This window comes from Mustela putorius, unplaced genomic scaffold (genome assembly GCF_011764305.1).
Source record: "Mustela putorius furo isolate JIRA1106 unplaced genomic scaffold, ASM1176430v1.1 tig00000759_pilon_pilon_pilon, whole genome shotgun sequence".
Taxonomy (NCBI): Eukaryota; Metazoa; Chordata; class Mammalia; order Carnivora; family Mustelidae; genus Mustela; species Mustela putorius.
Window position 1 is genome coordinate 9,169,842 of NW_025421467.1, and position 27,557 is coordinate 9,197,398.

Sequence of the window (27,557 nt, forward strand, 5' to 3'; positions counted from 1 at the left end):
AGTGATTGAGGATGCTGGAGCTGAAACCAGCTCTACTGTACACTAGGAATTCCAGAGCTTTGCACAATATTGAAAACTGAGGACAGGACCTCATTGCTAATGTCTTATTTCTGGAAATAAGTTTAGTCAGTCAGGAATTTTTTGATCACTGCCAACAGGTCTGCTGCATGGGCCCTCTCCATCCTCCAAAGGGAAATGAGATCATCTTTGGGGGCAGACCTCTTGCCTTGACCCCTACGGGAAAGTGGCCTTGCCTGGGAGAATCCTTTTCTTTTGTTAGGAGCTTTCTTGCCCCATGTCCTCTGTAAGGACCTTCCATTTTGTACAACTCCTCTGAGAGCCCTTCTGTTTGCTAGATGGGATACTACCAGATTTATGACTTCTTTAATGATGTCAATTAGATTTTTAAAATTTACTCAGTTGAATTTTTGTTACTTAACAGGAATAAATCTACATATGATATTTCAGAGAGTTTCTTTTTTTTAAGATTTTATTCATCTATTTATCACAGAGAGAGAGTGAGAGAGAGCGCAAGTAGGGGAAGCTGCAGGCAGAAGGAGAAAGCAGGCCTCCTGCTGAGCAGGGAGCCCAGTGCAGGGCTCAGTCCCAGGATCTGGGGATCATGACTGAGCTGAAGTCAGAAGCTTAACCAACTGAGCCACCCAAGCATCCCTAGGGAGCTGTTATTAAAAAGTGTCTACTATTACTTAAATCTTTTCATAAAAGAGATACTTGCCTTGGATGTTTTTTCCCCACAGAAATAACAAGTATATGGTGTTAAATTAAGAAGAACATATTTTATTATATGTGTTAGAAAAACAATTGTATTCTCAGTAAAAATCATGCATTTTAGAAATTTTTTTTTTTTTGCTTTTGATTTGGATGTGACTCTACACTTCTGATATACCTTTGAAGCAGTCTCTAGGAGCAGATCTACCAGAATTATATTCCCAGAAAGGAGTAATGGAGCCCAAGATAAATTTTATTCTCAAGAAACTCAAAGTTTGATTTTAAGGATGCCATGTTAAGTTTTTCAGTTGTTAAAGTAGCAAGTATTTGTGACTTTGTTGTTATAGAAATAAAATTTATTTCACAATTATTTACATTTTTTTCTCAATCCTGTGCCTGAAAAAAAGTAAAACATTTTGTGAGGTGTTTAATTAATCTAGATTCTTTTCTATGATTCTTACTATTAATGTGAATATTTAATGTTGTGTATTTATTTCCCAAAGGCGGTTATTAAATTAATGGTGCATTTTAAACATGAATTGTATTTTAGAATTGAGAACTCATTGGAGATCGTTTTTTTCATCACCCAAGTAGGTAGAATTGATCTATAGGAAACAGGAGACACTGGATTTTCAGTTCTTGAGATTGGGTAATGTTTTAGGCATTAATTCCGCCCCCCCCTCCCCCGTGGAGTCCAGCATAGTATCCTAGCGGTAAATTCTTATGTAGATATCTGTTAAAATAATGAATATACAAACACCAAAAATCAAGATACGAATTTAGCATAGTTTTTTGGATGGACATTGCTGTATTTGAGCTAACTGCTGAAAGAGCAAATGAAATAATTTAATACTATCCTTCCTGGGGTGAAGTCATAAAGGAGTCATAGCTCTGGGCTATTCCTAAGCAATAAGCAAGGAGGAGGCTACGTGTAGAACGAACTAAATTTTTGGTATTGAAAAGTGTCAATGAAAAAACTGGGGATGGTAAAAGAAAATATTGTTACTTTCTATATTTTGCTTTGGGCTCATTGTATAGACTCTGGGAAATCAATGGAAAATTCATCTCTGCCATCTTGAATAGAAGCCCAAGCAAATTATGATGAATCAGGTTTTTTTTTTTTCCCAATTCTGTAGCTTTTAATACATACTTACACAATCTTGATTTACTCACTGAACTCTCAGGAATTTGTTATAGTCATTAAGTATCATCTTTAATTTTCTTATTAATTGTTTCTCACTGTCCCCAAAGGAAGGAAAGTTTGCTGGAAAGAACTCCGGACTAATTTTTAGCTGCCCATTAAGAGTGGCTCTCTCGACACACACTAGACTGTGTTAAAAATAACTCTATCTTAAAACTATACTTTCAGGGATCATTTCTATAGTTTGTTACTAGAGAAGAGTCTCTGAATGTGTAAAAATAATGATCTTTCTGGGTGTTATTTTTCTCATCTGTAGCATCTGATAATCTCTAAACTATCTTTCAAGTCCAAGATTCCATGACTTCTGTGATACCGTAACCCATGAAAAGCAGTAATTTCTAAGACTTCAGGTATAATACAAGTGCCTCAATTTCTGAGAATCCAATGTGATAGTGCTGTTCGACTATTAGCCATATTTAGGACACATTTTACTAATTCTGAACTCTTTATGCTTCGCTCAGGAGAAGCTCTATTAAGGAAATATGAAATCCTTTATATAAGAAAGCCTTACAAATACAAGCTACAAGCCAGAAGTAAATAATTATACAAGCATTATTCATTAATTCATATTAATTGGTCAAAATTTAAATGAGGTACCTTAAATTGAATAAGCATATAGTTCTGATTGTAAGTAATGACCAATTCCCAAGTATTAATTAGATATGGGAAACTGATCATTAACTTGTCTTGAAAGTAAACATGTACACATATCATGGGCGAAAATACGAAACAGAGGATCTCTATGAAACCACCTCAGCAAATTTGCATCTGTCCATGTGTGTGTGTGTATACATTTATGTATAGAAAAACTGTATAGAGGCACAGAAATGAGTTTAATAGTCACCCTTTTTATTTTTTACTTTAATTAAATGTTAAAGTTCTTTACAAGTCTTAATACATATAAATTAAATCACTAACCAATTTATATACTGGAATTTTTGAGGCCTGTTGGAAATGCTATTAGAAAAATGTCTGTTGGTTTAAAGTCATTTAAATCTTTAAATTCATAATATTGTCTGTATTAAAAAAGACAATGGAGGTAAAGTCTTCAGCTATTTTTCAATTACCAGATGACAATATCTGTGTATGACCCGTGGTGGTGGGTCTTCAGATATCAGGGTTACTCACTGAACCCCGACTATGCACCTTAGGGAAGTGAGAAGGAAGGGCTTTATTGTAGCTGTGACCCAGCTTCTTCTGACCTTGTAAAGGAGCACCTAGGCTCTGGGTGTAGCTCTGTAGAGTTCAGTTAGAGAACTGACCTACATCAGTCTCATGTTGTTTACATGACCTTTAACCCAGATATGTGTTTACATATTGCCTTGTTTCAAAATGGTCTTTAGGAGATCTAGAACCAAGTACTTTGCGTCAAAAGTCATGTGTCTTGATAATTGAGATGTAAAACTTGACATTACGTTGTTAAAAAAAGGTGGTCTCTGTGACTCTTTTCTATAAAGGGTAGATTAAAAATCAGTTTAAGACATCCACGGAGCAAGTGATTTTATGATTTAGATGAAGGAGGTGGGTTTATAGATTTCATCCACAAACAAAATAACAGTGTTTAACCTTTGTTGAGAATACAGGCTATAAAAGTCTTTTTTTTTTTTTTCTTTCTATACAAAGCGCATGTTTTATATAAGCCCAAAGAGGAAGAGATAGATGTAGTGAATATCTACAAATTTAGGGGTATTACTTTTGTACCCTTGAACAAACATATATTGTATCTAAAGAGAATGTATCAAGTACGTGCTTAACATCCTGAAGAGTATTATCATTAATATGCAGATGCTGGTTTCTGTAATTCATAAGCATGAGAACAAAGCTAAATGCAAAATATGCTTAAACCATTGACTAACTTCTTACAGACATTAGTTATTTCCTTATGGGGCTACATAAGAAAGCAAAACCCCCCAAATTATTGACTTTCCAGAATGATAGTTATAAGTTGCCAAGATGGTGCTTTCAAAGGACAGAAACAGGAAGACCCGAATTTTAGCCCATCTCTTTGTACTGCGTTGCATCAATCTATCACTTAACCTTTCTGAGGCTAAGTAAATTGAGGTAATACATACCTTATGGGTTTGTTACATGTGATCTTACATATTGCATATTTTCAATACATGGTGACTGTTACGCTAACAAGTGGAATTGATTATCAAAGACATTAGATGGGACCATATGAAATTTTGTAGATAAAAAGTGGCCAAATTTCAGACCTCATTGTACAATGTTCCCCTCCTAGGAACCTCAAGAGCACTGTTGCAGTGAGCAAAGTATGGATGGCAAGGTCAGATTTCTTTGTGAGTTTTCAGTTAATAGTCATGGGATGACTTTTTATCAGTGACTAGTTTATAATACACTGAAATAACATCCACAACCATGGAGTTCGGGTATCTTAGACTATCCCATTCCTCACTTTCAATGCAGACAAATATTTACATTTTAGTAAAGTTAGCATATTAAAATCATTGCATTTGAATGGTTACTTGTCCATTCCATGGTCCCAAGAGTCACAAGGGCACAGGAAGGATGGACACAAGCACGCTGCTTCACCTGCCCTTTCTAATAATACCAATAACATAGGCAAGTCTATCTAGACTTTTGGTGATCCATATACTTTCCTAAAAGCTTGATTTCAAGGTATTTTCTATATTGTTGATTTCCCTCTCAGTCACTCTTCTTTGCACTTGAGGCAGGCGTTTCCGGAAATTTCCACTCAGCATGATGTAGAGGAAAGGATTAATGCTGCTGCTGGCATAGCTGAAACAGATGGAGAGATAATAGCCTACATGGAAGGCCAGTGTGGGCTGCTCCATCTGTAAATTCACCAGTTGTATCACATGGTAGGGGGCAGCACTCAGGATAAAGACTGCCACCAACACCAGCACCATCTTTGTCAGCTTCATCACTCTCTCTTTTGGAACACTGGGGTTGTAACTACAAAGGAAACATTAGGATAGACAGAATATAAACAACCATAGAAATTGTGGGCAATGGTTTCTTAGAACTTCATCAACAGAGATGTAATGCAGTTACCATGTGCTCCCAGATATGTTGTGATGAGAAGAACAGATTTTGCTCCAAAACAGAGATCTACAGTCTGTGATATATAATATCAGACATAATATCAGATATAATATCAGACAAATCCAGATTGGGAACATTCTACAATATACTTGACCAGTACTCCTTAATACTCTCGAGGTCATGAAAAATAAAAAAAAATTAGGAAACTGTCATAGACCAGAAGAGACTGGGGAGATATGACAACCAAATGCAATATGGTATTCTGCATTGACTCCTAGACCAGAAAAAGGACTTTAATGGAAAAACTGGAGAAATCCAATAAGGGATAGAGTTTAGTTAGTAGTAATGTCCTAATGCAATATTCTTTGCTCTGACAAATGCATCATGGTAAGGTAGAATATTAATGGAGAAACGAAGTGAGGCATATATAGGAACTCTTGCTACTGTTTATGTCACTTTTCTATTAATTTAAAATGATTCCAAAATAAAAAATATTTCAAAATTCCCAAGTTTTGTCATGTTATATTATATTTAAGCATTTAATAGAAATGTTCCAGGGACATAGTTGAAGCAGATGAATAAGCCTGGGGAATAATATAAAAAAAAAGCATAGCAACTGAAAGTTGTTGTAAGTTTATCACAGCAGGCACCATCATTCCTCTAACTTCTTCCATTTTGAGGCATAACTGGACAGTATGAGTTATGTTCTTTGCATTTCTGAGAAAAGTGCTGTGCACTGACCATCAATGAAAGCTTCTCAGGAGACAACTCAGGGAGAGTGCCTTACAGTTCGGTGTGACTGCAACTCTGGCAGATGCGGGTTTGACCCAACTTAAGCCCAAGGCAACCCCATACTGATCCATTAACAACACAGAAATAAAACCTTGCCCACAGGAGGCAAAGAGAGCCATTACTGATGAATTACTGGACTAAAGGGAAATGCAGTTCAGCCATAATAGTAAGGACATGCAACATGTATGGGAGAGACCCCTGAAGTGTCGGGTTCTGGTGAACTAAAGGATCTCTTCTTCAGAAGGCCACTACTTTCAAGAGCAGAAGATGTAGTTGATATTTCTAACACATAGAAACAGAAACAGAGTTAGATAAGATGAGAATCAGAGGAATGGGCCCCAAAGGAAAGAACAGGACAAAGTCACAGAAAGAGAGCCAAATGAAATGGAGATAAGCAAAATGCCTGTTAGGGAATGTTAGGGAATTTAAAGTAATGATCATAAAGATACTCAGTGGACTGGAGAAATTACTGAGAGTAAAAATACACTAGAGAAAATTAATAGTAGATTAGAGGTATGTGTGCTGGCAAAGTGAGCACAAAATAGTATAATAGAGGAAACAGAAGAATGGATCAGTGACCTACAAGACAGAATGATGGAAAGCAATCAAACTTAACAGGAGAGAAAAGAAAAAATTGAAAAATTAGAATAGATTAAGGGAACTCAGTAACACAATCAAGCATAATAATATTTGCATCACAAGGATTCCAGAAAGGGAAGAGAGAGAAAAGGGGGCAGAAAATTTATTTGAAGAAATAATAGCTGAAAACTTTCCTAATTGGAGGAAGGAAAAAGACCTCTAGATCCAGGAGGCACTGAGAGCTCCCAATAAAACCAACCTAAGGAGATCCACAGCAAGAGTAACAAGATAATAATAATTAGAGTAACAAGAAACAGTGATAGAGAATTTTAAAAGCAGCAAGAGAAAAGAAAGCATTTACAAACAAGGAAACTCCTTAAGACTTTCAATTGATTTTGCAGGCAAGAAGGGAGTGGCATGATATTTTCAAAGTGCTGAAAGAAAAAAACCCCTGCAACCAAGAATGCTCTATTCAGCAAGGCTATCATTCAGAATAGAAGGAGGGATAAAGAGTCCCTTAGACAAGTAAAAATTAAAGAAATTCATCACCTCTAAACCAACCTCAGAAGAAATATTAAAGGGAATTCTTTAAGTGGAGAGGAAAGATCATAAGCAGGAGTAAGAAAAGCAGAAAGCACAAAAGCAGCAAAAATAGATATATCTATAATAATCAGCCTAGGGATTCATAAGATAAAAGGATGTAAAGTATAATATCATATACTTAAGATATTGAGAGGAGGGAAGTAAAAATTTAGTGCTTTTAGATCTAGGGTTCAAACTTAAGAGACCACAGACTATGCATAAAATGTCATATATAACCTAATTATAACCACAAATCAAAAACCAGTAATAGATTAGCACAATATAAAGAGAAAGGAATCCAGGTATATCACCAAAGAAAGCCATCTAACCATGAGAGAAGAGGGTAAGAGAAAAAAAAAAGAACTATAAAAACAACCATAAAATAATTTTTAAAATGACAATAAGTATATACCTATCAATAATTAATTTTAATGTAAATGGACTAAATGCTCCAATCAAAGGTAGGGTGACTGAATGGATAAACAAGTAAGACCCATCTATATGTTGCGTACCAGAGACTCATTTCATTCCTAAAGACACATGCAGTTTGAAAGTGAAGGGATAGAAAAGAGTCATCATGCAAATGGAGGTTAAAAAAAAAAAAAAAGCTGGGGTAGCATTACTTATATTGGACAAAATAGACTTAAAAAAAAAGACTGTACAAGAGACAAAGGATAGATACTACATAGTCAAAAAGGGAACAATCCAACAAGAACATGTAACAATTGTAAATATTTATGGAAACAATATGGGAACACCCAAATACATAAAGCAGCTATAAACAAAAATGAAGGAAGTAATTGATACTAATACACTAATAGTAGGAGATTTTAATACTCCACTTGTATCAATGGATAGATCAGATAGGAAATCAACAGGGAAACAGTGGCTTTGAATGACACATTGGACCAGATAGATACAAGAGATATATTCACAACATTCCATTTGAAGAGTAGAATACACTTTCTTTCAAGTGTGCATGGAACATTCTCCAAAATAGATCACATCTTGGGCCACAAAACAAGTCTTAAAAAATTAAAGAAGATCGAAGTCATATGATATATGTTTTTCTGACCATATGCTATGAAACTAAAAATCAACCACAAGAAAAAAATCTGGAAAGAACACAAATACATGGACATTTAATAACATGCTACTAAATAATGAATGGGTCAATCAAGAAATCAAAGAGGAAGTTTAAAAAATGGACACAAATGTAAATGATAACAAAACGGTCCCAAATCCTTCAAATGCACCAAAAGCTGTTCTAGGGGGGAAGTTTATAGCAATACAGGCGTACATCAAAAAGCAGAAAAATCTCAAATAAACATCCTACTCTTGTATATAAAAGAGCTAGAACAAGAACAAACAAACTCAAAATCAATAAAAGGAAATAAATAGTAAATAATATAGCAGAACAAATGAAACAGAAACAAAAAAACCCATAACAGAACAGATCAATGAAACCAAGAAATGGTTCTGGGAGGAGATAAACAAAATTGATAAAACATTAGCTAAACTCATTAAAAAAAAAAGGGCTCAAATAAAATCAGAAAGAGAAAAAAATAACAACCAACACTACAGAAATGGAAACGATAATAAAATATTATGAAAAATTATATACCAACAAATTAAACAACCTGAAAGAAATGAATAAATTCCAAGGAACGTATAACTTCCCAAAACTTAATCAGGAAGAAACAGAAAATTTGAAATGGACTGATTACAAGCAATGAATTAGTATCAAAAAGTTCCCAACAAACAAAAATCCAGATCAGAGGGCTTCACAGGTGAATTGTGCCAAACATTTAAAGAAGAGTTAATACCTGTTCTCAACCTATTCCAAAAAATAGAAGAGGAAGGAAAGCTTATTGTTTGAGGTCAGCATGACCCTGATACCAAACCAGATAAAGACACTACAAAAAAAGAATTATAGGCCAATATCTATGATGAACACAGATGCAAAAATCCTCAACAAAATATTAATTAGCAAACTGAATCCAACAAGACATTAAAATCATTCACCACAATTAAGTGGGATTTAAGTGGGATTATCCCTGGGATGTCCAAAAATAAACCCACTATATATATATAGTGGGTATATATATATATATATATATATATATATATATAGTGGGTTTATATATATATATATAGTGGGTTTATATATATATATATAGTGTCAATTAATCTTTGGCAAAAGAGGCAAGAATGTGCTATGGGAAAAAGACATTCTCTTCAACAAATGGTGTTGGGAAACTGGACAACTACATGCAAAAGAATGAAACTGGGCCACTTTATCACACCATGAATAAAAATAAACTCAAAATGGATTAATGATCTAAATGTGAGCTCTGAAACCACAAAAATTCCAGAAGAGAGCACCGGCAGTAATTTCTCTAACATCAACCATGGCAAGATTTTTCTATCTAGGTCTTCTGAGGCAAGGGAAACAAAAGCATAAATAAACTATTGGAACTATATCAAAATAAAAAGCTTCTTCACATCAAAAGAAACTATCAACAAAACAACAGGACCACCTACTAAATGACAGAAGGTATTTGCAATGACATACCATAATAGAATTACCATATGATCCAGTAATGTACCACTGGGTAATTACCCCCAAAATACAAAAACACTAATTTGAAAAAGATAGATGTAACTCTGTGTTTATTGCAGCATTATTTATAATAGCCAAGATATGGAAGCAACTGCAGTGTCCATCGATAAACATAGATAAAGAATGTGTGATATATACATATAATGGAATATTACTCAGCCATAAAAAGAATAAAATTTTATCATTTGCAACAACATGGGATGAGCTAGAGAGTATAATGCTGAAGGAACTAAGTTAGTCAGAGAAAGACAAATACCATATGATTTCACTCATACGTAGAAGAAACTAAACAAATGAAGAAAGCAAAAAAAAAAAAAAAGAGAGACAAAAAATAGGCTAAAACTAGAGAAGAAACTGGTTGGCAGAGGGATGTGGGTGGAGGGAAGGTTAAAATACATGAAAGGGATTAAGAGGGGATTAATTAAGAGGAAGTTATGTGTGGGAAATCTAGTGATTTTGTCTGTCCAAAATAAATACAGTAGTCCAGTCTAAGGACAACAAATTTTAATAATATTTTTAAAACCCAACATGTTATATATTCACTGACTCACTCAAACAACTTGGCATATATAATTTCAAGTAGAAAATAATTTTTTAAAAAGATGTGTTTGTTTGTTTTTAGAGAAAGAGAGAGCACGTGTGCATGGGAGGGAGGGGCAGAGGGAGAGGAATGGAGAGCGAATCCTTAGCAGACCCTCCCCAAGCCCCTACCCCTCAGTGAGCATGGAGCCCAGGCAGGGCTCTATCTCAGGACCCTGAGACCATGAGCTAGGCCAAAGTCAAGAGTCAGATGCTTAATGGACTGAGCCACCCAGGACCCCCTAGAAAATAATTTAGATTTATTCATAGAGTTTTATAGACAAATATCTTTAACGTTTCTTCCCAAGTCTATTGTCTTAGTAAGTCTTTGGCTTTACTTAGTACTAATTAATCTTGTCCTAAGTATTCATGTGTTAATGAGACCCCTATCCTCCAAATTAAAAATTTAAAACATAGAAGTTAGAAAGTTATACATGGCATCTAAGATATTCATATATGTATACAACTCTGCGAAATGTACAAATAAAACATTTAAATAACATTGTTGATGACAAACATAAAGATATTCTTTAAATAGTATCTTGAGTTCTGTTTACATTTTTATGAAACCATTACATCAGTGATTGTGACATTTATCACTGAGAGATACTCAAATAGCTGCTTCAGAACTTGTCCTGTTTTCAGAAATCACTCATGTAGACATTAATGCCCATACGTCTAAATGTATGTTTCAAGTGATTGTTGTTTAAATTTCTGTTGTAGATGTTTTAGGATCTCTGAATTGTTCTTTCAACAAGTAAAGCAAAATGGGGTAAACACTTACCATCTGGCATCCTTATTCTGTTGATACATCTCCCAAGTATAGCATAAAATTAAAATATAGCACACCAAAATCAAAGGCAAAGGAAAAAAAAAAGTTGTTATCGTCAGATAAAGTGTATACCTGTAAAATGAGAGAGAGAAAGAGAGAAGACATAACTGTCATATTCCCAATGCCAGGAACTTTTACAGTTTATGAGGCATGGTTCTCAAATTTTGGGGGGCTTAAGATAAAAGTCCTTGGGGAAAAGGTAAGGATTTTTGTTGCTTTTACATAGAAAAAATAAAATAAGATAAAAACAGAGAGGGGGGTAAGCCATAAGAGACTCTTAACTATAGAGAACAAACAGGTTCACTGGAGGGGAGGTGGGGGGGGAGATGGGGTAACGGGATGGGCATTAAGGAGGCACTTGATGGAATGAGCACTGGGTGTTATTATGCAAATAATGAATCATTAAATTCTAGTCCTGAAACTAATACTACATTATATGTTAGCTAACTTGAATTTAAAATCTTGAAAGAAAAAAAAAGCTCTTGCTTTCCATTGTCTGCTAGCAACAGTGCTTATCTCTTCTCTAGCCAAGCCAGAGGCTACGGAGTAGGAACAGGAGAGAATATGTATTACCATTATCTTTTAATATTGTTAACAACAATAATGAACAGCAGGTATCATTTATTATAGAGTAGGCACGGATATGAGTACTTTACATACTTTAAACCACTGAATTACTACAACCCCATGAGTACAATTGCCATTAGTATTCTGCTACAGAGGAACAAACTAAGGCACAGTGGTGGGAAGTGGCTTGCCCAAGGTCATCCAGCTAGTTAGTGATGAGCATCTGGGTAGGATGAACCCAGACAGACAGTTGAGCTGCACAACCCACGCTTGTAATCAAGACTCCAGATGGTCTCTCAAAGGGCCTGCTGTGAAATAGGCCAGTCTTTTCCTCCATGCTCCCTCAGGGGAAATTTTCAGGTAGGCCAACTCCATTTCTGTACAGATGCCAGGTGTCCTCCTTTCTGGGAAGAAGCATGGCATTGGTGGAAGCAGGCAGCCCACGTTGGGTGGGTGTGGACAGAGTGACAGGGAGAGAGAGCACCTGGGGCCTAAGGGACTCTGAAAGCCGTACAGTGGTTCCAGTCTCAGTTCCCCATAAGAACTTAACTCTAGGAGGATCTACAGAGGCTAGAACTTCAGAATATCCTTTATGACAACTAACCAAAAAGAACAGAAGCAGGTTCTGGTGCAAAACTGTGAATTATTTCTTTGGCAAAGGCTGAAGTCATACAGTCATCTCAGGTTGGGCTCCTCTTTAGATATGTTGGGGTCCTTATTAATGTATCAGCCAGTGGTGATTAAATATCATTTCCCCGGGGTGCCTGAGTGGCTCAGTGGATTAAGCCTCTGCCTTCGGCTCAGGTCATGATCTCCGGGTCCTGGGATCAAGCCCCGCATCGGGCTCTCTGCTCAGTAGGGAGACTGCTTCCCCCTCACTCTCTGCCTGCTTCTCTGCCTGCTTGTGATCTCTGTCTGTCAAATAAATAAATATCATTTCCCTTTAGATTGGTAGATGGCTTTTACCTGTAAGTGCAGCCAGTGCTGGTGGGAGAAATAACGAATAAACAATAAATCCTACATATGTTGCAGTCCTCTGGAGATTTTCATTACTGGATTTGCAGCCTTGCAAGGGCCTCTGGCACCATCTCTCTCAGGCCATGACTACATGATGCAGAAATCACTCATCTCTTCAACAAGTGGTGTATGGGAAAAAGGAATCCTCCAGAACGACTTGAGATAATATATGCAAAAAGCACCTAACACAATATGTGGCACTTAGTAGGCCATCAAAAAATTTTAGTTATAGACTCCAATGCTGTGTTCAAAATTTCAAATAAAATTTTTCATTTAATTTTTCTTTTCAAATTAAAATGTGAGAAGTCCCTGTGTTGGCTGCTGTATTAGCTGCTGAGAGCTGCTGTAACCAATTTCCACAAGCTGGATGGCTTGAAACAACAGAAATTTATCGTATCCATTATGATGACTGAAGTCTGAAACTAAGGTGTTGGTGGGGCTGGCTCCTTTGGGAAGCTCTGAGGGAGAATTGGTTCCATGCCTTTCCCCTCGCCTTTGCTAGTTTTGGGCAGTGCTTGGTGTTATTTCACCTGTAGATGCATCACCCCAGTTTCTGCCTCAGTATCCACAAGCTTTCTCCTGTGTGAGTCCCCTCAAATCTTACTTCTCAGGAGGACACAAATCCCTGGATTTGGGCCTGGCTCTATCTAACCCAGCGTGACTTCATTTAATTTAATGATATCTGCAAAGACCCTATTTCTTTTTTTTTTTTTTTTTTAAAGATTTTATTTATTTATCAGAGAGAGGGGAGAGAGCGAGCACAGGCAGACAGAATGGCAGGCAGAGGCAGAGAGAGAAGCAGGCTCCCTGCTGAGCAAGGAGCCCGATGTGGGACTCCATCCCAGGACGCTGGGATCATGACCTGAGCCGAAGGCAGCTGCTTAACCAACTGAGCCACCCAGGCGTCCCCAAAGACCCTATTTCTAAATAAGATCACATTCACAGGTCCTGAGAATTAGGACTTGACTATCTCTTTTTGGGAGGAACACCATTCAACCAAACTCCAGTGGCATACCGATAAGGTCTGAGTCTCAGTAACTTCCTAGACCCTTTTGGAAATTTTGCCTCTGCCTTGATTTTTGTGTTTCTGTTGTACCTGGTTGCCATGGACCTTTAAAATCCATATTTAAATATATTTTTGTCCACTGAAGCTACGTAATTAAACTCCAAATCTTTTTCTAAGGGTTACCCTCCCCTTAAAATCGAACTACCAACCTGATTGCGGAAAGCAGAAAAGTAAGCGGGGAGACTGCCCCTTGGAGGGTCCCCAAGGACACTCTGCACGACTGCTCACACGTTGACAAGGAGGATGAAGCACTCCACAACTTAATTCAACTCTATTTTTCTTAAGTTTTAACAACCTACCGGAGTACATCGTCAGGGGATGTTAAATCAAAAGCACAACTCTCCACGCCGTCTTTAAATTTGATGACCTTCGAGTAGACCCAGACAGGCAACGCCAGAATGAAGGAAGCTGCCCAAAGGCCCAAATTGATGCGGATGGTCTTGTACCTCGTTCTCCAACTTGTAAGTCGAAATGGTTGGACGAGAGCCAAGTACCTGCAAAGCCCGTTAAGAAGGGTTTAGGAACAATCAATAAAAGCACTGAGCTCCAAGGATGAAAGGTTCATGACAAGAGTAAATTATTAGTATTATTATCCTCCCTGAAGCACACCTCTATCAGGGTAGAAGAAAGTTATATTTTTTAAGAGCTGGCTGGTACCTGTAGAGAAAACAACTCCTGACCCCGCAAGTCTGAATAAACCACTCACTGAAATAACTGTCGTTTCCACGAACACACTGATAATGGTGAAATTTAGTCCTGTGCAAACTCTCTCTCTACAAAGGTGGTTCCCATGCAGGCTAGGCTCTGGAAAACTTTGTCTCTGAGTGGGGGTTTCCTCCAGGAGGGAGAGGCCCTCTTTAGTGACGCAGAGGCAGGAAGGAGGCAAGTGCTCTGGCTGGTAGGAGAGCCCGTTGGCGGGATGAGGCTCTGGCGCACTGGGACAGACGTTTTGCCCAGATGGATTTCCATTGGGGACCCCAGGCTCTTGGAGGTTCAGTTCACAGAAATCACAGTGAGGATACACAAACGTGACTGGTACAGACAATGCAAATTCCTCAAGGAACTTAGGCTGGAGCCCAGAGGGGGGATGGGGGCTAATTTCATAGGGAAGGGTGTTTTTTTTCTTCTCTCTTTTTTTCCCATTTCTGATTCAGAAAAAAAGGATAATCATGAATTAAACGTGAAGTCCTGACATACCATATATATTTGGTTCTCTAGGAAATCCAAGAAGAATTTTTCAGACCCAACTGGAAACTAAAGAGGCTAGACCCAGAAGGAAGAGTGTTTGTGAACGCACACTTCTGCTGGAGGTGCAGGTGTTGGAAGGCAGTATTTGTAGACATTACATTAATGTAAAATATGTTTTGATGGTCATTTAATGTTGATTTAAGGAAGATTTAAGGAATCTTCTTAAGGAAGATTTATAAAAAGAAAAAAAAAACATTCTTTTCCCCTATTCTTTCAATTGTGCATAAAAGGCAGGACTTTCTAAGGGATACTTATTAAGGGACCATTTGGCATGAAGGGAGACTTTTGAGGCTCATGGTACCTTAGCCACTCCTCCTTCTGCACACGGCACCTTCATTAAGGAAAGAAGGACTCCTCCCCCCACACCCTTGCTGGGGAAGGGAATGGAGCAGTGATTGTACAGATGCCCAGCCATCATTCTGTCAGGGATTAAAGGGTGAAGGAGTTACGGCATCAATAGATAAGGGAATCTTCTCTGATTGTATCCTCACCCCAACACCTTCCTTCCTCCAGCTGAAAACCCCTCCCTGGCTTTCCATGGCCTTTCAGATAAAATTCAGAATTCTTACCATGGCTTGCAAAGACTTTCTTCACCTGGTACTGCCTGTCCCTCAGGCTGTAGCTTGTGTTAGTCTCTCCCTGGCCTGCCTTCAAGCTCTCTTACCTTTCAGGGCCAGGTGTATGCTGTCCTACCTGCCTAGCTCCCTCTGATTGCTCTTGCTCTTCCTTGGAGTCTCTGTGTAACAGTCTGTGTCTCAGAGAAGCCTGACCACTCACTTTCTACAAGGGCCCGTGACTATATATGCAGATTGTAGGGGAACTCTCCTTTCCCTTCCTAGTACCTATCATTGTATGGAAATGCAGATTCACCCATGTGACTCTTCACTTAATATCTGTCTACATCTCAGGAGTGGAAGCCCCACGAAGGAAGGAACCTTGACTGTTAGTTTAATGCTGCTGTATCTCTTATATCCAGCAGAGTTCCTGGCCTATAGACATACTCAAAAATTTGCTGGATGAGTGAATAAATGAATAGGGGATTTGGCTTCTCCTTACTGATTTTTGAAGTTCTAGAGAATTTATTTACAAAAGTAATCTAGGCAGCTTTCATTTGGAGGTATATATTTTTAATATTTTGGATGTTTACAGAACTTTTTTAGTATGGATTTGGAGGTAGGCACCCACTTTGGAAACACTACACATACATGTAGATATTACTTATCAGAGCAAGAAGGATGAAAATGATCAGAAACACTTAAAACTTGGGCTCTATTGAATTCGCAATTAAAAAACAATGTATAAGCAATAAAGCTTGCTGATGGCACTGACATGGTCAATGCCATGGTTATGGCCTTGCAAAGAGAAGTACATTTCTTTTTAAAAAATTGCAGATATGGTTGAAGTTTTATGCATATAGTACAGTTGGAACTCAAAGAAATGCTGAAGAGGAAAAGGTTCAGTTTTATAGAAACTTCATTTTTCTCTGGTCATGTAATCGAGTGAGGGCAGAGAGAAGGATAAGGGTCCTAGTGTCAATTCTGAAGTAAAATTTTAGCATAGTGTGTCCACTAGATTTAAAAAAAAATGAAATTCAGGTATATAAGACACATATGCACATGCACACATTCACTCACAGTAAAAGAACCTGTGTACAGCTGGTCTGCTCCAATGAGGACAATGTCCGTTCTCTTTGTTTGCTTAAGAGGTTTACAGAAGAGGTATGATTTTCCTTCTTTAAAGAAAAAGCCAATACTCTCCGGCTTTCAGGGTTTAGGGTTGCAAGAAATTTTATTATCTCTGAGAATGGGATTACAGTTGGTAAGACTTGTACTTAAGTTTCTTGCAGTGGGCCTGCCCTGTGCAGAGCCCTCTCCCTGTGTTGGGAGGCTGGCAGGCTCACCAGCCTTTACTCAAGACACTTTCAGCCTTGGCTGGCATCAGCTGAACTAACCAGACCTACACAGTACATTGATTTTAAAAATGCAGTGTTAATTATAAATTGAGAAGCACACTCTATATTTTGAGAGTTCTTTTACAGGAAAGCAACAGGTTATAAAAAGTACATTGAACATCACCATCATTATTCATGTCTGAATAATAATGATTCAGTGAATGATTTCTTTAAACCTTGCTATTCCTTTGTTAATTCATTTGAAAAACTGTTCATCACTTCTCCACCCCAAAGGCACATGTGGAAGGGTAAAAGAGACAGAGTTGAGAAAGGAGTTGCAGATGGACCCAGGGCAATTTAACATAGCCCTCAAGACTGAGAGTCATTCATTCATCAATATTTTCTGAGCACCCCTGTGCCAGGCACTGTCACACAGATACTTGGGATATATTAATGATCAAAGACCCTGCCTTTGTGGAATTTACCTCTGAGGGGCAGGGGAAGTTGAACAATAAACAGTACACAAATACATGCACACATAAAATAAATTAAACTATGTGATATATTGGCAACAAGGGAGACAGATAAAGCAGATCCGGGTGGCGGTTAAGTGTGCTGGCTTGGGGTAGGGATGGGAAGATGGATGGAGACTTTATGTGGGTTGGTCTCTGAGACAATTCCCGTTATGCATATTACTGTGTCTTTAGGGCTTGTTTCTCTTTGGAGAAAGCTGCTAAGACCTAGTCTGGAGGTCCTAGCTTCTGAATGATGCAGGGACATCCTAGTGTGCCTGCGTCCTACAGAGGCCAGTTAAGGAGGTAATTACTAGCAACCTGCCCTCTCTAGAGACAGCTTGGTCCTGGACTGGGCTCCACCACTCACTGGCTTCACAAGTACCCACCATCACTATCGTCTCCTTTAATAACACTAGTTTACATTGTTGGTGAATATGGTTGTGGTACATTCCAGGTCACAGTCAAATGCACTTCTAATGTAAAATGGTAGCATTTGCATTAACCAGTTATAACAAGGGGTATAAAAATGGTCTTCCTGGTACTGGAACATCTCTTTATAGCTATTCAGGAGCCCAGATCTATTCCCCAGATTCCTTCAAAATGCTAGGTGATCACAGGAGTCTGTGAGATATTGAACATACCAGTAAGATATTGAACATACCAGAAAGAGCCCTGAACAGAGTGAGGAGACCTACTTTAGTTCTCAACTCTGCCACTGACTTGCCAAGTGCCTTCAGAAAAGCCCCTCACTTCTTGGGACCTCAGCTTCCTTATTGCAAGAACGATGCACTCATTCTGGCTTCCAACCTTTCATGATTTCCAGATTTTTTTTTTTAAATCTTTCAGTGAATTATAAATAAAACTATAGTTAAGAAGAATGATTTTCAAAAACAGATTTTAGTGTCTTAAGTTTTTCCATTAAAAAACATATTTCGGGGCACCTGGGTGGCTCAGTGGGTTAAAGCCTCTGCCTTCGGCTCAGGTCATGATCTCAGGGTCCTGGGATCAAGCCCCGCATCGGGCTCTCTGCTGCAGGGAGTCTGCTTCCTCCTCTCTCTCTGCCTGCCTCTCTGACTACTTGTGATCTGTCTCTGTCAAGTAAATAAATAAAATCTTAAAACTATATATATATATATATATATATATATATATATATATATTTCTATGAAAGTTGGAAAGAAGATTTTTAAGTCCTCCAATGAAACTAGCAAAGGAAGAGGAACTTGGCTGTTACAAACCAGCACCAATGTTGCTTAAGTTGGGATGACAGTGGGAAATAACAGGCACTTCTGAATTATGTTAAGCTATTTCAAAGTTTCTTTACTTACCTGTCCACACTCATCACAGTCATGATGGCGCTACAAGCAAACTGGTTGCAGGTATCCAGCGACGTGATAATGGTGCAGAGGGGCCCCCCAAACACCCACTCTCCTCCCCGGGCCCATTGATGAATAAGAAAAGGCATTCCAATGATGTGAACCAGATCAGCTACAGCCAGGTTGCAGATATAAATGTCAGGAATGGTTTTTTTCCTGGACCTGAAAGAAAAGCATGGAAACTGAGGATTGATATTGACAATATGCCCCTTCTTCAATTTATGCCACCTGTTGCAAATTGTTAATTATAAAAATGAATTTTAAAAAGAAGTTAAAGGAACACCTACCCAAATGCACATACAAATGCTTAGTCTTGTGCATATTTAAACATTCTGAACTACATATCTAATAACTAACTGTGGTAGCTTAAAAATATGGCCACCAAATCTCTGATATTGCTTTTGAAAGGTGGAACCTAGTTTTGTCACTTTGAGGGTGGTTGGGCTTAGTAACCCACTTTTCACACATGTAATTTGGTGGAAATGACAATGTGTGACATAGAACATAAAGGCATTATAGAGTTCCTCCTTGCTCTCTCTTGGATCATTTTCTCTGGGGTAGCCAGCTGCCATCTTGGGAAGATACTCAAGCAACTCTTTGGGGACATCCACATGGAGAGGTCCACATGCTGTCAACAGCCAGCACCAGTCTTCCAGGTGTGTGAGTGAGCTACTTTGGAAGTAGATGCTCCTGTTGCCTTGGAGAGGAGCGTAATTGCAGCTTGGTGAGAGACTCCAAGCCACTGAGAGAACCACCCAGTTAAGTTGTTCCTGGATTCTCACCCCTTGAAATGGTGTGAGATAATAAATGTTTATTGTTTTAAGCCACTAAGTTTTGGAGGTAGTTTCTACATAGCAACAAATTATACCAACTTGAAGCTTACTCCAGAGAAAGGCTAAGTCCTTGCTTATGCCTATCACCAAAGATAGCAGAACAGGGAAAACAAATGGTTTCCATCGTATAATGCATTTTTTTCCCCCCACTGAAGTGGAAGTCAATCCTAACAGGTCATTGCTAAGGAAATTTCAACCTTTTCTTAGAAATATCCTAAGAAACTTTAACCCACTAGCAAAGACTATAAATTAAGATGTCGAAATCCAGACAAAGTAAGAGAAGAAATCTGAAAAGGGTAGACAGGTAGAGGTCGGGAGGATGATCTCATGGCTTCTGCTGAGGGAGTGATTTCAATGCTACCTAGATATGGCACTCTTCTTCATAGGCAAAAGAATTTCCTAAGAGCAGAAATTTATATTAAAAATTCACTTGGTCCCTGTGTTCAAGGAGTTGGGACATACAATAATAAACAGGTAACATCTTTATCTGAGAGATGATATTCATTAATTCAACAAATATTTTATTGAATACCTATTATAGGTCAAGCATAATATTGTGCTCTGGGGCTGCAAAGCTAAATAATCTATAAACCAGAGCATCAAAGAGTTAGTACTGTAGATACATCTAAATACACGATCCCGTAGGGCGATGAGAGAAAGCTAGTACAAGCACAGGGACACACAAAACAGGCCTCTGTCCCTCCCTTGGGGACAGTCAAAGCAGTTTTCTTGGCAGAAGTGGCATCTGAACTGAGGACAAATAAGACTTTTAAGAGCATATAAAAAATTAGCCCTAAGGTTATGTCACAGTTGCTAGTTCAGGGCTTTGCTCCTTGCTTGGAGGCTAGTGTGTGTCTTTATTATTCATTGGCTAAAAATTCTACAGCCCGTGAATTTTATTTCTAAGCCAGTGAATCCTCTTGTGAGACTAGTCAGCGAGGATATTTTACCCAGGCCCTGGCAAGTCCAAGTTGTGTGGGAAGTTACTGCCGTTGAGTACTTGACTCAGCAACCACACTCTGGGCGTTGTCGATGCCACTATAAATTATGTTGACTCCTTGTCCCCAGCAGGGGATGACTCATATCAGAAAGACCCAAAATGAGAAGAGATTTGAGGAAAAGATCTTGTCAACCAGAAGAGCAGCCAAGGATTGTCCTTGGTCTCTCCTCCTGTCTTCTCCAGGCCTGTGGCAATGGGAGATAGCAGGGATGAAGGATAGACCCTAGAGGTCAGGTAGAAAAATTTCCACATTGAAAAACAAAAAACAAAAAAACAAAGCATTATGGACATTGGGGAGGGTATGTGATTTGGTGAGTGCTGTGAAGTGTGTAAACCTGGTGATTCACAGACCTGGGGATAAAAATATATGTATATAAAAAATATATGATTATAAAAAAAAAAAAAAAAACAAAGCAGAAACATCACAAAAACTCCCATAAATCTTAGCCTATAAGCAGATGTTATTTCCATTTGAATTGGGATATAAAGTGCTTGCTTAGGATCTAATTGCAGCAATTAGATTCACGGCCCTTGCTCTTCTCCAGACAGGACCCATCATTTACTGATAATGAATTATGGTAATTCCATTGTTGAGGACAGTACAGGCCATTAACTGGCAATTAAAAAAATTAAGTGTTTCTAAATGATATTCTGTATAGAAAAGGAGAATTCTGAAGCAAAAGATGATCTGGGCATAAGATAATAGGGTAACAAAAATACACATTATGTCTATTACTGCTTTCTTTACTCAAAGTGACAGCATAGAAATTAAAACACAAATAAAGAGAAATTGTAAAATCTCTACCTATATAACTTGCATTCTTTTTTTAGGTTTAATTTATCTTCAGATTTTCCATTGCCAGGCTTCATTAGATTTCTGTCTCTCGTGACTCAAACATTTAAAATAAAAAATATAGACTAGTGTGAACGTTTTAGCTAACATGTTTTCCATATGGTTAACATGGCCATATCTAATGTTCACTAATTTGGAGAATGATAAAACAAATTACTGTTTTCCTCATTACCCTGCAATAAATTATATAGTTGTTATAAACCATAGTTTGCAAGGATATTTAATCAAAAGGGAAACATACTGATTCAGTAAAAAATTCCTAATTATGTATATAGCATACATTTATGTAACATCTAAATAATGTATGTCAACATGTGTTTAAAAATATGTTGCAATCATTTATCTATTGGTTACAGTGATTACCTATTGGGTAATAGTAATAGGACTGATTTTGACTTTAAAATTTTTCTATTAAGGGGTGCCTGGGTGGCTCAGTGGTTTAAAGCCTCTGCCTTCAGCTCAGGTCATGATGGAGCCCCGCATCGGGCTCTCTGCTCAGCAGGGAGCCTGCTTCCCCCTCCTTCTCTGTCTACCTCTCTGCCTACTTGTGATCTCTGTCTGTCAAATAAATAAATAAAAATCTTAAAAAAAATTTTTTTTTTATTAAAAATGTGTTTACATTTTACAGTCAGAAATGAGAATATATGCTATGGATTAAAGAAAACTGCTGAAACATACAACACCGCACACACAGAAGGCCATTTCGCTGGTCAGTTTGCTTTCAAATCCATTCCCCACCTTCTCCAGCTCTGTTCCTAGGTGTCCTTGCCAACTGGTTTTTGGTTGGTTTTGGCCAATAGGAAGCACTACTGGGGGGAAACTGGAAGATGGAGGAGAGGAGAGGCCAGGGCAATTCCTTGTTCTTTCTACTGTTGGCATCTCTGGGCAGTAGCTGCATTTCATCCATGGTTCCACCTTCATCCCATAGTCCCTGTTCCATGGCCCCAGACCCCATTCTGGCTGTAGCTCCCATTAGGCAGCCCAGACTCCTGAGGTCGGTAAAACCACCTGCCTCTTTTTCTCCATCCAGCTCAGGGGCCAGGAGAAGGGAAGTGGTGTTGGGGTGGGAGATGGTGGTAGGACAGGGTAGAAGCTTTCTGCTTTTGTGTATCTCTGGGTTTTCTTACCAGCCCCCATTAGGTTTTTAACTCGAATTGAATTAAATTCCTATTTTGAACCAACCAACCCCAATGGATTAGTAGTGATTTTGTGGAGCACACTGTGCTGGAAAGAATTCTTCATCTTCACCCAGGTACTACTTACAGGACAAGCCTGTGCTCAGACTGGAGATGACTGGCAAGGATGGGAAAGGTTAGGGTCAAGGGACATATTTGTCAGCCTTGCTCTAGATACATAGTGTAATACAGTTGAAAGAGAACCTTTCATTTTCATTTCTATGCCCCCATAGTGTCCTTGGGCAAGGCATTCAACCCCTTTAGATTCCAGAGTTGTCTTGGTGCACTTGGTGCACATCGCAAGGAGGCTCTCTCAACAACTTTCCATTTCAGGTGAATAGATGTGACTGAAAAGTTCTGCAGTATCTAAAACATAGGGTATGTGTGCAGCAAAAGTACGGTCTATCTGTAAGAGCTTACGTATGACTGATACTCTGAGAATGGCTGAGGGCTGGGTCAGAGGGAGCCAGTAGTTATGATTTAAGCTGACTTGGAGAAAGGAAGAAGCCTTTTTCTAAGTATTTCCCCTCCCCATCTGTCTTAGCAAATGGTCTCCCACCATCAGATTATTAGTGTTCCTTCAGGTTAAAGCACTGACCCTCTTGTAATCTCTGTATAAAATGTAGACATCGTTAGGAGGGTTTAAAGTAAGGTGTTTTAATAATTCATGATTTAGTGTGAATTTGTTGACTTTATAGGGAGTTGAGGTTAGGGAATGATAGAAGAGGACTTTTTATTTATCAGGAAGAAGAGCATCCCTTAGAGTCTTTGCCCACATGAAGCTGACTGTCAGCAGACAGGTGAATGATGTGTTCAGGAGGTAGGGGTGAGGGACTGATGGAGAAGAACATCCTCCCCTTTGTGGAAGTAGCTTCCCAGGGCCCACTGAGACCGTGGAACATAGTTATGTAATGGGGTTAAGTTCGCTAGTCTCTCTCTGAAGAATAAAAGGGAGAAATGATTACGCTATAATTGGCCCAATTTCCCTCTTACATTTTTCTAATCTAGCTTCCTTTTGACTAGCTGTGAATTTAACGTGTGACAGACTAGTAATGATCTGGCCTCACTACTTTTATAGTCACCTTTGTAATGCACAAATTGCTTCTTACTCTTAAAAATAGCCACACAGAACCTCCGTCTTCCTTAAATCTGTTTTTTTTCATACATGTTTCTAGTTTTCCTGTGCAAAGTTAGAAGTTAGTTCATTGCTTTCTTCCCAGTATCACTAATGATCTTACTGATTTTAGTTCTATTCATTTTCTGAGATAAATATTCATCATAAATAGGAAAGTCCCTAAATCTTTAGATGTATCTATTTCTCCTTATTTTTAGGGTAGTTTTAGTATTCTAATTAGGCCACCCATCTGTTAAGAAGGCAACAAGTAGAAGATCATGGCAAAACATGATGAAAATATTAATAACAAATTGCCTTAAAATTTTTGGAGAGCAATTAAAAAAAAAGTGTTAGATTAATTCCAAGCCAAAAAAGAAATTAAAGTTAATTTGCTTCCACATGACTTTTAATAGATGAATACATTTTTGGAGAGCAATTTGCAAAGAAAAATATTAAAGTCCTAGTAATGAAAGTTAAAATTAAGTTGCTTCCAAATGTTTTTTGTGGGACTAAAAGATTCATCTTAAATTCTCCATTAACATATATCTTCTCACATATTATCTATAAAATGGTAATGACACAAAGGACAGATTTTTCACAGTCATTGCAAATAAATTGGTCAGTATGATGGCACAGGTTTTCTTTTTTCTAGTTAAATGGTTATTTGTTTTATGCTGAGAATCTGTTTCCAGGAATTATAGCTCAGTATCGACTTTTGGAAGAGTTCATACTCCACATTTCTTCTTTTTTTCCAGCTTTGTCTCCAGATGGGTAGATAGGGTCAGACCATTATCTATTGGTGTAATTTGAGGGGAACCAAGAATTTTCTCTGTCCCCATAGACCTCTTCAAGAGCTTTTCACAGTGTCTGAAATTTAACATTGAAGAGTCTTTGCATATAACTGTTGCCTGTAAAAAATGCAACCAGTTCTGCAAAGAACTCGATTTCTCCTCAAGGCTAGATCTATGGGTGTGAGGTACGCTGCATGTATCTCTAGGAGAGGCCAGCAAAAATACCAAGGAGTATGAGAGGAAGATGGAAGGAGAAGTGAGCAGGAGCAACAGGCAAACAAGAGAGAGCTAGAAACATTCTCATGCTTTTGACTATTAACTCTCTACTTGGTGTTATTTCCTCCTTGAGCCTTCCTGAGAATATCTGATTACCTCTATTTTCCTTCCTGGAACTCATTATTTGAGCCATCTTTTTTTTTTTTCACTTGATTGTTCCTGATGTCTTATATTATTTTTCAGTTTTATGTGTTTAAATCTTTTAAAAAATATATATTTATTTATTTATTTGACAGAGAGAGAGAAAGAGAGAGAGAGAGCAAGAGAGGGAACACAAGCAGGGAGAGTGGAAGAGGAGAAGCAGGCTTCCTGCCAAGCAGGGAGCCCGATGTGGGGCTGGATCCCAGGACCCTGAGATCATGACCTGAGCCAAAGGCAGATGCTTAACAACTGAGCCACCCAGGCACCCTGATTATGTGTTTAAATCTTTTCCACTAAATGGGAACTTTTTAGAGTCAGATGCTGCCACATTTCTTTGATATTTTCATAACCCTTGGTGCTGGGCTTGCAATAGGTATTAGTAATACATACTGCGTTGAACTACTTCTAGCACTTAAAAAAATTAATGTAAAAAGCTTGATATTCCAAAAACCAATATTGCACCATATGTTAACTACTTAAAATTTAAATAAAAAAAAATAAAGTGCTTGATGTTCACTAATGACTTTACAGGATACAATACAAAATACCTTGAATTCATTGACAGTAAAATTCTAATATATTAAATAAATCTTCAGTAATGGATGATGTAAAAAATGCCATTCATAATGCTACACTTAACTGCAGAGATAATGACAATAAAAATTTGAAAGTGGGCATGCTGATGAGAAGCCACCTGAGGAAAGCGACCCGTTATGAGCTTTCTCAGGGAGGGTGTGTCATCTCCATCACCATCATGATGGCTGCTCTTGTTCTTAATTGCTTCTGTGATGATTCTTTTATCCACATGGTAGATACACCCATCTTTCTAGTTTTGATGATTTTTAAAAAATGATCTTTATTTATTTATTTGAGAAAGCAGGCAGGGAGGAGCAGTGGAAAAAGCAGGCTCCCACTGAGCAGGGAGCCCAATGTGGGGTTCTATTCCAGGATCCTGGGATCATGACCTGAGTGGTAGGCAGATGCTTAACCGACTGAGCTACCCAAGTGCCCCAATTTGTTTGTTTTTATTAGTGTGGAGAAAATAGCCTGGGATTCTCAATAATGGGATCCGAGTTCAATTCCAGGACTATCACTTTCTAGCTGTGTGATGCTGGACAAGTTATTCTCTTTCCTAAGTCTCTTTCCCTAAATGGGTATAATAATAGTACTGCTCTTTTCAGGATTAAATGAGATTGCAACAGAGTTGCAATCTGCTTTGTAAGTATAATATGATACGCAAAAGACTGTTGTAGTTGTAGTTATGTGTTAATATTCACCTATTAGGAGGTACTCTCAACTGTGTTTTCTTATATAGAAGCATGGATGAAATTTTCTTTAATGATGATTATAAGAATGATTACAGACTAGGGCAATAACATTTAAGATCTTATGTTGATTAAAACAAGTAAAGCTTAAATGTAAAAATTATCAGGATAGCAAAGATATCAAGCAGTGATGGGGCACACTGACTCTGCACACTACCTCTGAACCCATGGGAAACAAGTAAATCTATTATTATTTTCCAGGTTGAGCTTTATGCCACGGGGTTGAGAGGACGGAGGGAATTACCTGAGTGAGGTGGGAGATGTGAAGCAAAGCCAGCAGGTGTTGGGAGCAGATGGCTCTCAGTTTGGCCTACATAGGGCTGGTCTACACTGAAGGGAACAGCTCACGCTTGGTGACTGCCTGAATCTTTGGGTGATCAGGTGGAGTCTCTCTCTTGCCCAAATGAGTGCAAAATAATCTCTTTAACCAACTGGGGGGGGCACAGTTTTTGTTTTTTTTTTAAGAATAAATATCAAAATTCCATCTTTATTGGCTGTATAACCATCTCTGAGCTGTACACAGGATAACTCCTGTTGTTGAAAGTTGAAAATAAAATGGTTGTGTTGTAGTTTTACTCCATGCCTGGGCTCCAGCTCTAGAGATTCTGAATTAATTAGTCTAGAATGAAACTATGTATTAGGATTTTTGAAAGCTCCCCAGGTAATCTTATATGGGGCTAAGATTGAGAATCATGGCTCTAAAAATTTACCAACCCAGCAGGAAGCATTGTTTGTCTTTTCATTTTGAGTTTTGCAATTCAGATGGTACTTAATACATGATGCTAATATCTGTAGAACCTTCTTTAATGCTCTTAACCAAATCTTTCCAAAACCGATTTCATTAAGAAAAATCCTATAGAGGGAAAAGGATTCATGTAGTGAGTATGGAATGTGCCTAAATTCTGGAAAACAATAGAAACTCTTACCTTATTATAGTGAATACAATGAGGACATTGCCAACCAGCCCCATTGAACAGATAATCCCAATCATAGAAGGGAGGATGATTGTATCCACAATTCTGAGGGTTTGATAAGCAGATTCTTTATTGCAGGATTTGTTTAAAAGTTCAGCAGAGGTGTTCCAACAGGATGAGTGAAGTGAATTCATTGTTTATGAACTTCCAGTGGTTAAAGCTGTGAAAGGATAAGAAGTGATTTATTTTTTTTTCTTTCTTTTTTTTTTTTTTTTTTTTAAAGATTTTTATTTATTTATTTGAGAGAAGACAGTGAGAGAGAGTATGAGAGGCGGGAAGGTCAGAGGGAGAAGCAGACTCCCCATGGAGCTGGGAGCCTGATGCGGGACTCGATCCCAGGACTCCGGGACCGTGACCTGAGCGGAAGGCGGTTGCTTAACCAACTGAGCCACCCAGGCGCCCCAAGAAGTGATTTATTTAATGAGTTTTTTAAACAGTTCCACGAAAACAA

General features: G+C 38.1%; 1 protein-coding gene and 1 pseudogene across 1 annotated transcript; one reads left to right on the forward strand and one right to left on the reverse strand.

Moving 5' to 3' along the window:
• The first annotated feature begins 2,082 nt into the window (after nt 1-2,082).
• On the forward strand, nt 2,083-2,165 carry LOC123393163 (annotated as a pseudogene).
• Nucleotides 2,166-4,551: 2,386 nt separating this feature from the next.
• On the reverse strand, nt 4,552-27,251 carry MCHR2 (melanin concentrating hormone receptor 2). The gene is made up of 5 exons (XM_004767090.2): nt 27,059-27,251; nt 18,577-18,786; nt 13,894-14,088; nt 10,897-11,016; nt 4,552-4,867 (listed from the first exon to the last, which is right to left on the reverse strand). The coding sequence occupies exons 1-5, from the start codon at nt 27,238-27,240 to the stop codon at nt 4,552-4,554; spliced, it is 1,023 nt and encodes a 340-aa protein (XP_004767147.1). The 5' UTR covers nt 27,241-27,251.
• Between the last annotated feature and the right edge of the window lie 306 nt (nt 27,252-27,557).